Here is a 12,841-nt window from a genome sequence, read left to right as displayed (position 1 = left end):
TGCATACCAGACAGCCCAGGAGAAGATTAACGCCAGATTTGCCCTTCACACTGACAATCTCTCCCTCACCTCGCGTGCGCACGCACACACACACACACACACACACACACACACACACACGTTTGCTCTCAACTAGGCGGCAAGTTTGTCAGACTGTTTGCAAATGTGGTTCCATTTAATTGCAGGTCTGCCAGCGGCTCAATGAGACATAACAATAATAACATGAAGGGGGACCCTCCATCCGTGACCTCCCCCAAAACACACACACACACACACACACGCCCCGTCGCTTCGCTCTCAAAACAACCCCTCTTATCTCAGTCTCACACACACACACACACACACACACACACACACACACACACACTCACACAGGGCATGACATTTAAGGTTTCACAGGGTCCAAGAAGTTGAAATGGAAATAAAGTCCAGTTTTAAGCAAGTTAAATGTTCAGAAATGGGCTTCTAGTGAATGGCTACGCACCAAAAAAAACCCAAATCTAGCTGTGATTAAGAAAAAGAAGAAAAGAAAACTGACTGTGTGAATTCGAATCCTGCTTGTGTGTCACTTGCAGGGCCATTTTCTCTCACCCAGGATCTCTTTTATTTTCGTGTGCAGATAAGTTTGGGGTGCTCCGGTACCTCTTCCAGGGTGAGTGTCGGGACGCCTGTCCACAGGGCTTCTACCACTCCAAAAGGATGCAGTGCGAGCCCTGTCCGGCCCACTGTGTCGTCTGCCCGGCGGCAGACCTCTGCCTCCATTGCAGCCCAGGACACCAGCTGAGGAAGGGCCAGTGCGTCCCACTGGAGTGCAGCGCAGGTGGGTGGCGGCCGTCACGTTCTTACTCCTCCTCCTAAAGTCAGAGAAGCTCGACTCTCTACGGTTGGGTTCCTCCAAATATGAACTGAAGCGTGTGAAAGAGGGTGAGCTGTCTCCGTCACACCGCTTGTCACACACGTGAAAAATGTGGACTGATGTATCACGAGCTTCCACTTTCACTCTGCACCACTCAGCCGCGGGTCGACTAAATTTGGCAGAGGTGAACTCAAAAAAGCATTTGATATAAAAATGAAAAAAAAAAATGAAAGCCAGAACTCCACCAACATACAGACTTTGAGGCAAAGTTTACTGAAATATTCATGAGAAACACAAGTGGAATAGACGCCTTTCAGGTGAAGCATTTTAATGTTTTCAAGGCGAGCAGGTGGATTCTGTAATAATGTCAGTTTAATAAACCGCTATTTACAAAATGCACGCGTTGACAAAAATAAAACATTTCAGTCGTGCAAAATGATTCATTCTTTATCTTAAGGAGTTGTGTTCAAGACAAACATGCTGCACTTTAGTCTATCACACATGTGGGGATGTAAATGTCAGCCAAAGACGTAGGAGCTGAGATGTTTCCCGTGTTGCTCCAGGGTTCAAAAGTTAAAGACAGCGTGCAGCTCCAGCTTTGCTGAATGCTGGGTGAAGAGGAACCCTCCCAGTGTGTTTCACACGTCAGCATACTAAAGCATATGAAAGAGAGGCCGAGACAAAACTCTTATTGTACGAGACAGGCAGGTCTGAACAGGCCACACAGAGCAGTTCAACTCTGGAGGAGTCGATCCTGCAGCTCGTCAGCACGGTGGTTGGATTCATCACGTACTTACTGTTTTTCCTTTTTGTCTTGGACCAATTTACAATAGTCAGCCTGAATCCAAAACGCACACTTCTGGACTAAACCCATATTATTTCGAGTACAAAATCGCGTTCACTCTGACAAATATGCTAAGATTCAGTGTGTACAACTCACAAACTCAGTGTTCAGTGCACCTTTATTTGTCATTTTCAACATTTCCAGCCTGGATAGTAATTAAATATGTCCTGTTGTTGAGGAAATGCAGTCAAACACACACACACACACACACCTTTTTTCCCCCACCAGGTAAGGTCACTGATGCTGAGGACGTGGACTGCATCGCCTGTGACGAAGGCTGCAAGCAGTGTGAACGCAGTGAGTGCTCCGAGTCTTTCGCCGTCACTCCGTCTCTCTCTGCCTCTTCTCAGCATCTTAGTCAGTGTATTGTGGGTGCAAAACAGGCCGTTGCTCAAAGTATTGTGCCAGTGGAGCGTTTTACTTTGGCCCTCTACCATGTGCTTAGAACACACTGAGTTATGAACATATAAGAAAACAAATAAGAATAATGCAACTTCTTGATCCAAGAAGTTGCATTTCAACTTCTTAAAGAAAACCAAACTAGAATTTTGAGTTTAATAGGTTAAGGCCCCTCCCCAAAAAAGGAAAGAAAAAAAAGTGATGTGAGGCCAACATAAGATCCATTTTTTTTTTTTTTACTTTTTTTTTTTTTTTAACCTTTAAAACCACTTTGGGCCAAACCACAAACAAGGGCGACAACTTTGGCCCTTGATGGCACCACCGCCCTGAGATATTGTCAACTGCTCCTCACTGCTTATTGTCCCTGGGGGCAAACCAGCCCTCCAGTTCTGCAAGCTAGACATAAGTCTATAAGAAGATTAGACATGATCACCTTGTGACTGGAGATGAAACTCAATGCGTGTCTGAGGGCGGCGGGCTCCCGTTTTCCAGGAGGCTCACAGTTTGACAGTGATGTGCTGGTGGAAAGAAAGAGAAAAGATCTGAATAGAAAAAGTAAAATAATCAAAAGCTCTTATCATAGAGTGTGTGTGTGTGTGTGTGTGTGTGTGTGTGTGTGTGTGTGTGTGTGTGTGTGTGCGCGCATTCTTCTAATACATTGCTGTGTGAGCTCATCGGTGAGCTCAGCAGCCTGACAGTGTGTGATAGGATGCAGCGGACCTGACTCACTAACTTACTCTTATCTCTGCCGCCATCAATTCACCAGAGTCTCTCCTCCTCATAAATCACCTTCGTGCCCATTAATCATCTCAGCAAAATACAGTCCTTCGTGGTGGAACAAGACTCGGGCCTTACTTCATAATTGGATCGGTCATGTTTTGAATGGCTCCGTGTGATTTAGGGGAAGGATCTGAATGAATCACATGGCTGGTGGAGCGAATGATGACACTTCTTCAACACTCGAGGGTCCCACATTATTTCTCATTTGCATTTTGTTTTAAACTTGGTCATCCTGCACGATTAGTTCAGCCAAAAAACTCCACAGATCCCGGCAAATGTGCAGTAATGTAGCCCTCTGTTTACAGCCTCACACAAAAAACAACGACAACAAAAAAGTTATTTGGGTGGCCTTGCATGTTTCGAAGGGGACAAACAGTTTGATCCGCTGGGTCCTGCTGCTCCTGCTGCTCCTGCTGCTGGAATATCTGCAATCATCACCTTGCACACCTTGGCAAAACGTTTCAGATTCCACCACAGACGCCATGATCGCACTGACGTGGGGGGGGGGCAGTGGGGGTGGGACTCTGTTGTTGTTGTATTTTTTTTTAAACATTTTTTTACCACACAAATCACTTTGATGTGTTTGGTGGGCGTGTCTGGGCGTAGTGTGTGCACGCTGGGTGTCTGTCTGGGTGTTTGCACATTCCACAAGTGCATCCTGGAGGATGTGTGTGTGTGTGTGTGTGTGTGTGTGTGTGTGTGTGTGTGTGCCATTTTAAATTCTGCAGAACTCCCCACCCACCCGTCCCCCTCCACCCATCCCCTGGCGTGCATGGTTAATATTTATGCGGGCGCTATTTTCTCTCTTCACACACACACAGCCCCAAGGCATGATTTCCGGCTCCTCTGTACCTCCCACCCCCCCCCCCCCTCCCCCCACCCCTACCTCAACCCCTCCCTCCCTGTCTTCCCCCTCTGTAGGAGTAATTGCTTTCGCAGGTAGTGGCTTGTCGACCACATTGAAGTGCAAACCAGAGGGGTGTCGAGGAAGCAAACTGAGGGAGAAATGGGGCGTGTGGGGTCGATGGAAGCCTTTTTTCTTAAGCGGGGATGAATATCCCGAAGGCAAAGGTGCAGGAGGTGCTACTGCTTCTTTTTCAAGTTTTTGATTCATCCCCCTTTTCTCCCACTTCCTAAATCTCCTCTTGCAAAATCTCCCTCTCTCCTCCTCTTTCATTGTCTTTCCTCCCCTCTGGCTCCTTCTGTCCTTGAAGGTTTGAAGGTGTCTCGACTGAGTTGGACTGAGGGTTGACAGTGGGGCGATTCCACGCCCACTAGGTGTTGGTTTTGCTCGACAACAGGAATTAATTTGTTGTGAAGAAGAAGAAGAAGAACTTTTTTTTTAACTTAATGTGGTAGTATTTATGATAATAAAAACATCATCTTTGAATTAATCCCACATATCATTCTCTGTATAAGTTTCACACACACACACACACACACACACACACACACACACACACACACACACACACACACACAGATCAGAGTTTATTTTTGTTTAATTAGTTTAACAGCTGTGGCCCTGTGATGAACTGGCGACTTGTCCAGGGTGTCACCCTGCCTTCGCCCTATGACAGCTGGGAGAGGAGCAGCAGACGCCCCGTGACCCTGAGCTCAGGAACAAGCGGGTTTTCAAAATGGATGGATGGAAGGAAGGAAGGAAGGATGGATGGATGGATGGATGGATGGATGGATGGATGGATGGTTTAACAGCGTTGCACGCCGCTGACGTTCCTCTCTCTGAATTGAACCAGCACATGCTGCATTGTGTGTTGTCACAGTGCCTCCTTGTGGTCATGGAGGAAGCAATGACACACTACTGATTTTTGTTGCACCGTCCGTCCTATTCATAAGATGCGCTGAAACTTGGGCATAATATTTTACTGACACAGTTCACCGGGTGTGTAAGATGATCTAGTTTCTGGTTTTTGAAGATCCAGCGTGTTAGAATTTCCAGGGATCTATTGACCTAAAATGAAACAGAAAATACATTTATACAGACAGTGACAGGCTTTGAATACCATTAGTTACTGCTAACTCCCACCCACTGGGCCTTTAAATGACTCTTATTAAGAGTTGAGGACGCAGATTGCAGCTGAATTTCTCCATTGTCTTCCTCTGAGCCATTTGTCCAATCGACACTTGAAAACTGTGTCTGATGTTGCCGCCCTGCTGCTCTGCACCACAGAGGCCTCAGAGGACAAGTCACAGGACCAGTCGGAGGGAACTGTGTGCCTGAAATGTGAAGACGACTTTTACCAGTAAGTCCCGCCCACATTTTCACCCCCCCCCCCCCCCCCCCCCCAATTAAAAAGCCCTCCATCTTTAAACAGTTCTGTCTATCTCTCTGCCTGCCTGCCTGTCTGCCTGTCTCTCGGTCAGGTTGGACACAGACTGCCACCACACCTGCCCGGACCGAAGCTACAGCGACGACCACAACATGGTGTGTGTACCATGTGAGGACAAACGATGTGAGATCTGTGACAGGAACCAGTGTTACTGGTGTGAAGATACATTCTACACCTTTGGTGAGATTTCACACGCAAGAAATGATTAATCTCCAGGAAAAAGAGGTGCTCAGCGGCAGTGACTGACTGACTGACTGTGCCGTGTCCCTGTGCGTGTGTGTGTGTGTGTGTGCGTAGAGGGGAAGTGCGTGGCCCACTGCGGCGATGGTCACTTCGTGGACGAGGAGTCCCGGGAATGCGAGCCCTGTCACCGCACCTGTGCAACCTGCGGAGGGCCGTATTCTGAAGACTGCGACTCGTGCGCGGACAGCTTGACGCTGCAGGAGGGCGAGTGTCTGGAAAGAGGACAGCTCGGCCCGTGTCCTGAGAAAAACTTCAGAGACGGTAGGGGCAATGTTTTGCTGTGGCAGTCGCTCTGTTTGGGCTAAAGCTGCGGTTCAGGTGAAGAAAATGCATTTGCACACCAGCATTCTGGAGTCTTCTGGGGTTGAAGAAACATGGGGCAATGTAAAGGTCCAGTGTGTAGGTTTTTGACCTGATTTCCAATCTGTATGTTGGTAAAAGCTTAACATACTGCCCACAAATATAAAGAATAAAAGTGGGTATTCACGGTACAATAAAAGTCATTTTTAAAAAAAAAAAGTTTTCCTACCCATATAACATCTCTTATACATACAAGAATATACATAGATACGGGTCTTTGTCTTGTTGCCATATTTCTGAGGAAGCCCAGTGTGGACTATCCAGCTGCCTGACACTATGTTTCGTATTTCGCGTAAATGCTAGCGCCGTCAAATAAACCAACAAAGAACAAGGTGCACGAGCTAGACAGGTTCCGGTGCGCAGGCCACCGTAAGTCACTGGCAAACTCGGGAGAGGGAGAGTTTAGGCAATCTTAAGTGTAACCTCTTGATATCGCTGTTTCTTCTTCAAAATCTCCAAATATTACACACTGGACCTTAAAAAAAAAAAAAGTTTGTCATGTTGTTTATTTAGTGGAGCAATTTGTATAATTTAGTCCAGCGTTTCTCAACTGGCGAGTCGGGAAGCTGTTTTGATTGGGTTGCGGCTGTGTGGGCTGTTTCCCTTTTCAGTCTTTTTTTTGAAAAAGAGATTTTAAAATATATATATGTTTATAGAGAAACATTGACCGTTTATTTTGCAGGACACACTATCCAATTCAATAATTTCAATTATTTATTTACTCGACATGATAGAAAGTGGACTAGCGTTTTTATTTTTGTGGAATAAATTTAAGAGCTGCTGTGCAAAAAAAATTGGGTCACAACTTCATGATGAAGGAAATAAATGGCGAGAGTCCACCAGTTGAGAACCACGGATTTTGTCCATAGCTACACACATCTCCTTTTGGCTCCTTCCATCCAGTCCAACATCCTCACAACCTGTCCCTGGTTTCCACGCTCGCCCCTTCATTTTACTAATATAATAAACGTGTCTGTGCTCCTCTCTGACCCTCAGCTGACGGTGAGTGTCAGATGTGCCACTCGTCGTGTAGGACCTGCTCCTCCGCCCACAAAGATGACTGCAGCAGCTGCTTCTCAGGTAATGATGAGCAGATGAGTGAGATTCACACAGCTACAACCAGCGGGGAGAGGTCTGGTCGTACCAACTAGTAGGTATGTCGTGGCGGGTTTTGCAAAAGGTCGCGAGAGGTCGGCGGTCAGGTGAGACAGTTTTGTGAGACTCACCTCTGAGTGATTGAGTAACTGTAAACAAGAGGCATTTAAAGGGGCTGATATTGTGTTTAGAGGGTCAGTAGTTTGCCAACTTCACGTTAATGGAGTTTTAACAATGGGGGGTTTGAGGAGGCTGCAAAATATTGGTGTTTTTTTTTTTTTTGTTTTAATCAATCACGTGAGACTGACACAATTCATCGCAATGGAGAAGTTGTCTTTATCCAGTATCCCAACTAACGCACACAGAAACAACAATAAACAACAAAGGCCGTGACTGCACTGCAGTGGTGCAACAAAAAATGTTTTTCTTTTAAAAATAAATCAACTCAAATGTTTCCAAATGGCTCCCACTCCTCTTCTGCTCCTTCTCTCAGGTCACTTCCTGACCGACAAGGGCTCCTGCAGCACGCACTGTCCGCCCGGCTTCTTCGCTAATGAGACGTGGGGTCGGTGCCAGGAATGCGTGGAGGGCTGCGTCGTGTGCAAGGACAGCCGGCAGTGCCAGCGCTGCCGCAGTGGGCTCTACCTCCAGCAGGGGGCGTGCGTGGTGGCGTGTGAAAGGTGCCTCCTCCGCCTCTTCTTTCCTTTTACGCCTCCCTAAAATGAGCTAAAACATCATCAGGGACTGTTTCCACCCTGGCTGTGACCTGCTTGACCTGTTGCCCTCTGGGAGGCTCTACAGGCGCATCAGGTCAAAAGCAACAAGATTTAAAAAAAAAAAAAAAAGAAAAAAAAAAAGAAAGAAAGAAATCTTTCCCAAAGCCATAAACAGCCACCCTGAATTCAGAGATAGGCACTGACTTCTCAGTCCAACTCCTGGACCCACTTCACCCATGTGAAGATACTCTGCAACAACTATTATATTATTATTAACTGCCCACTGCTGCTGCCCACCGCTCCTTCAAGGTATGGGTCAAATGCAGAGGACAGGCTTCGTATTCTTTGGGATGTGACAAGCACCGGGACTTTTAACTATTATAGCATTATACACAATTGGTTCTCAGCTGGTGGAGTCGCTGACCCTTCTTTTCCTCATCATGAAGTTGTGACCCATATTTGTTGCACAGCAGCACTCAAATGTATTCCACAAAAATCAAAACGCTCGCCCACTTTCTATCATGTCGAGCCCACGAAGCGGCCACCTACTCAAAACAACTCCCAACTTTTGGGTCGTGACCCACCAGTTGAGAAATGCTTATATACATCCACTATACAAAAGACCGTATTTAACTTTTTGTAAATCGTACATACTGTATGTAGTCCTCAAGACTGAATATATATTACATTTTTTCCGTAAATTGTACAAAGCCTGAGAACTGCGCAAACTTTTTATTCTTGTGTTATGTTTATTTTGAGTATTCTTGCGGCCGCAGTGAGTTTTTACACTATTTGCACTGGATTTGGAGTTGCTTCAGTCTCATTGTCCATGTGTGCAGTGACAATAAGGCCATTCTGTTCTATTCCATTCTTCTTTTTCTCTCACAGAGGGTTCCCTGCAGACAGCGGCGAGTGCCAGCCCTGCGCCCTGCCGTGCTTGACCTGCCAGGACAAAGACCACTGTCTGAGCTGCCAGCAGGGCTACCTGATGCTGCATCACGCCTGTAGCGCCACCTGCCCCAAGGGCCACTATGCCAAAGAGGGCGAGTGCCACCACTGCCCACCGCACTGCCGAGACTGCAACCAGGACGGAATGTGTGCGAGTGAGTGCAGGATTGGAGAGAGGTGGGATTTTTCCAAAAGGTTTCACCTCAGCGGTGGGAAAAACAGGGACGTTTCTTAAGAGTGGAAAGAGCTTCAAGGGCCAGTGTGGAATATTTGGAAATTTCGAAGAAGAAACGGCAACATTTTGCATTGCGGCTTCGTTGGTTTATTTGAAGACGCCAGCGTTCACCCTAAATACAAAACGCGTTGTCAGGCAGCTGGATTGTCCATACCGGACTTCCTTAGAAATATGGCAACTAACTAGGAGCAAGACTCTTATTGCTGTATGGATATTATTATATAGAAATGAGAACCTTTCTATGGTTAGGAAAACCAAATGACTTTTAAGCCAGTACTGCCAGTATAGACTTAATTAATGTGTTTGAGGGCAGCATGTTAAGCTTTTACCAATATGGAAACCATAAATCAGGCCAGATTTTACACACAGGGCCTGTAAAGGCAGAAGTGCAGTTTATTTTAAACAGGACAAAATGTGAAAGGGAGGAGTTTAGATTTGGTTTTACTGTTTTTAATGAATGGCCGGTGAAAGTGTGGAAGGATTCTCATAAAACCACAGAGTAGAAAATAGAAAACGCTGACCTGGGAGCTTTTGCAATGATACTTGCGACCAAAATTTATTCCACAGCACCCAAATTTATTCCACAAAAATAAAAAAAAAATGCTTTTTTTTTTCTCTATGAAAAAAAAAAAAGGAAAACTGCCCACAAAGCCCTGACCCAATCAAAGCAATTGCGTGACCCAAAGTGAGTCCTGACTCACCAGTTGAGAAGCGCTGCTATAGAGGCTTGATTCTTCTCATACAAAAAAAGAAATGCAGTGAGAGACTCGAAAGTTACATTACGACAATTTAAATTCCCCACTTAGACAAAAAAAAAAAAAAAAGTTCTGTTGGACTTTACCAACTTTGACACCGGCGTCATTGTGATTGGTTGCCTTCCCTCTCCCGAGCCAGAGTGTGAGCAGTACTACTTCCTCCTGGAGGGGGCATGCGTGGACGACTGTCCCGAAGGCTTCTTTGCCAGCGAGCAGCAGGACGAGTGCATCCACTGCCACGCCGACTGCTCCTCGTGCGACGGGCCGGCCTTCGACGACTGCACGGTGTGTCGCCACGTCAAGGCCGTACGCTACAATGGCGAGTGTTTGCCCAAGTGTCCCAGCAGCACCTTCTACGACAGCACCACCAACGAATGCCGCGGTAAGGGGTCATGGAAAACAAAACACTAAAAACACAACCAGTATTCCAACCTGGAAAAGAGTTCAATTGGAAACTAGAAATGAGATATTTTAGAACCTCCTCCATAACCTTGAGATTTGAAAGAGGTCAAAACAAACGTGCGCTGGAGGGATTGTCACTTAATAGAAGACCACACCAGCGGTCCCTTAATTGGGACTTCCTGAAGTTGCCAAATTACTGGGAGGGGATTCGGAAAGAATTCTTCTGTGCACTTAATATTGATTGATTCCTGAGCCCACTATTTTACATTATAGGAAGGAACACTCCCTCAGGGAATATGGGGAAAAGGAGGCTGTATTTATTAAATGTCCAATTATTAATAGCTAGAAAAGTGCTCACCCTATTGTGGTTGAAACCACCCTGTCTTCCAAACCTCAGTGGCAGGAAGTGAAGAAGTTCTATGCAGCCCATCTTCATTTTCTTCATCGACATTTTCAGAACAAGATGGGCTCCTGTGAGCAAATAGTTGAGACACTACGCAGCCTTAGTAGAACTGTCTAAATGTATTTGTAATCTGTGAAGAAGAATATCAGAAGTGATCCAATGTGCCTGAGATTGTTTGCCAAATTGTTATTGTTGTTTTGATTGTTCTGTTTATTCATTTATTGAATAACTTTGGTTTTTCATATCTATGTAGCAAAGAGAAACGTTATGTAAATATATGTATAAATACATATGAATGACAAGAAACACTTTGTTAAAAAAAAAAAAATACAAACAGACAGACAAACAGACCTGGCACTGCCTTATTTTACCGCCCCTTCTTCTTTTTTTCCTCTCCACCAGACTGTGACAAGTCCTGCCTGACCTGCTCGGACCACCGGCCGTCGTCCTGCCTCAGCTGTCCCAGTGGAGCGCGGAGGGACACCGGCGGTCACTGCGTGTGGTTCAAGCGATGCGCTGCGAGCCAATACAAGAACCAGGATGGCGAGTGCCGACGGTGTGACGACAGCTGCCACCTCTGCTCGGGGCCCGGCCACAACCAGTGCCTCAGCTGCAAGGAACCCCACTTCCTCCTCAGTGAGTCTATGCTGCCGTATCACAGCCCACAAAAACACTCCTTTGTCGTGGTCATCACCTGCCAGAGACACACAGAGACTGCGGCAGTATCATGCAAGTAATTGGTAGTTCAGGTGGAGAGGAAAAAGTGATAGAAGCTCCACCTGCACAGAGTGACAATCCCTTTAACGGGAGAGAAAGATCTCCCTCAGCGGTCCAGGCCGATAGCAGCTTCACTGACAGTGGGTTGATTCTACCTGTAGGCTTTATGGGAGGTGTTGAAGGCAGAACCCAAATAATGCAATAGCCAAGACTCTGGACTCTGGCCGTTGTCATTGATGACGTCATTGTGGTCTCATTAATACAATATGAGTTAATAATAATGAGCTAATAAATATATACATTTATATAATATATTGTATTTAATTTATACATTAATTTACACAAATATTTGCATTTTATTATGCTAAGCGTCTCTCGGCATTAAGAAAATAACACTGGCTTTTTCTACCTATGGATCAGCATGAGTGCAATGCATGATGGGATATATCGCCACTGGGCTTGTGACCATTGGTTGTACACTACTTTTAGCGATGCATCGTGGGATACATGGAGTGAATATGGCTGTGTCTCAATTCTCAGGGTCTGCATTTTATGAAGCCTGCATTTGAAGGCCAGTTGCGTCATAGCACTGCGCGAAGGCTTGTCCCAATTTGCCAACATTGGAAGGACGCTCCAAATGCGCCCTTGAAATGCGGCCTGCGTTTAGCCAATTCGAAGTATTCACCGCTACCATCCTTCGCGTCCTTCTGTATCCCAGGATGCTTTGCGTGCTGCTGCTAAGCATCCTGGGATCCTGGGAAGTCCGCTGAAATGGAGTCATCTACTGGCAAATTTCACATCAAATATTAAGTTTTTACTGTACATTTTTACTTATGTGAACATCCAACACCATGGTTGGATGGCAAACCAATGGCCAGCTCGATGCTTTAAAAACGTCACTCCCAGGGTTGGCCAGCAGTCGGGAACAGGGGTGACGTCCAATGTGGTTACTGGGTTTGGGTTCGTCCTTCTCGGCCGAGTCCTTCGGAGGACCCGCCTTCCGATGGAGGACGCTTCCTTCGAAGAATGCACAACACAATACAACAGACAATGAAGCTCCTTATTGGTCCTTAATCGTCTTTGTCCATCCGTTCCTCATCATGTATCAGTGGTCGGTGTGTTCCCGTCCCAAGGACGTTCTGGGTTGTGTTGTCTTGGCAGCAGTTACAGAGAAAACTGTGTTTCATTCCAGGAGGAACGTTTCAAAATCCCACAAAGCAAGATTTGCTTTATTTAGACGGTGAGCCACATGATGGGCAGCCCCCGTACACTCTTTTCTCTCACACACCTCTGGGTGTAGAGACAGTGTGGGGGAAAAAAGATACATAAAGTATACGGAAATGGAATGCACCCACATAAATGTAAACGGAGCCATAACAGAGATACGCCTAAATGTTTATTTTAATGTTAAAAAGTCAGATTTTCAATTTCAAAAATATTAAAACCTATTCTTTACGCGTTGTAGTCCATAGAAAATGTTTTACTTTCAGTTTTTCATAAAAAATGTTTTCATAAAGAATGTACTGAAGAAAGTTCAGTGCCTAAAACAACAACACACACACATACACACACACACACACACACACACACACACACACACACACACACACACACACACACACACACATATATATATATACATACAAACTTCAGTCTGTTCGAGCATTTCTTCTATTATTGTCGTGCTGGTTCTGCTTTCATCACAGCTCAAAGGAAGCTGATTGGTTACGTCATGCT

General features: G+C 45.8%; 1 protein-coding gene across 1 annotated transcript in view; it reads left to right on the top strand.

Annotated features, from left to right (window-relative positions):
• Positions 1 to 12,841, top strand: part of pcsk5b (proprotein convertase subtilisin/kexin type 5b) — a 94,874-nt gene that overhangs the window by 76,393 nt on the left and 5,640 nt on the right. Inside the window, exons 23-32 of the mRNA XM_076025876.1 lie at positions 620 to 820; positions 1,929 to 1,997; positions 5,071 to 5,143; positions 5,265 to 5,410; positions 5,528 to 5,734; positions 6,830 to 6,913; positions 7,422 to 7,608; positions 8,533 to 8,747; positions 9,722 to 9,964; positions 10,790 to 11,023. Coding sequence (XP_075881991.1) covers positions 620 to 820; positions 1,929 to 1,997; positions 5,071 to 5,143; positions 5,265 to 5,410; positions 5,528 to 5,734; positions 6,830 to 6,913; positions 7,422 to 7,608; positions 8,533 to 8,747; positions 9,722 to 9,964; positions 10,790 to 11,023 — 1,659 coding nt within the window. The remainder of the gene's footprint in view (positions 1 to 619; positions 821 to 1,928; positions 1,998 to 5,070; positions 5,144 to 5,264; positions 5,411 to 5,527; positions 5,735 to 6,829; positions 6,914 to 7,421; positions 7,609 to 8,532; positions 8,748 to 9,721; positions 9,965 to 10,789; positions 11,024 to 12,841) is intronic.

Source organism: Nelusetta ayraudi, unplaced genomic scaffold (assembly GCF_046127955.1).
Source record: "Nelusetta ayraudi isolate G7.1 ecotype Tasmania unplaced genomic scaffold, CSIRO-AGI_Nayr_v1 ptg000018l, whole genome shotgun sequence".
Lineage (NCBI taxonomy): Eukaryota > Metazoa > Chordata > Actinopteri > Tetraodontiformes > Monacanthidae > Nelusetta > Nelusetta ayraudi.
This window is presented reverse-complemented; position numbering and strand designations above follow the sequence as displayed.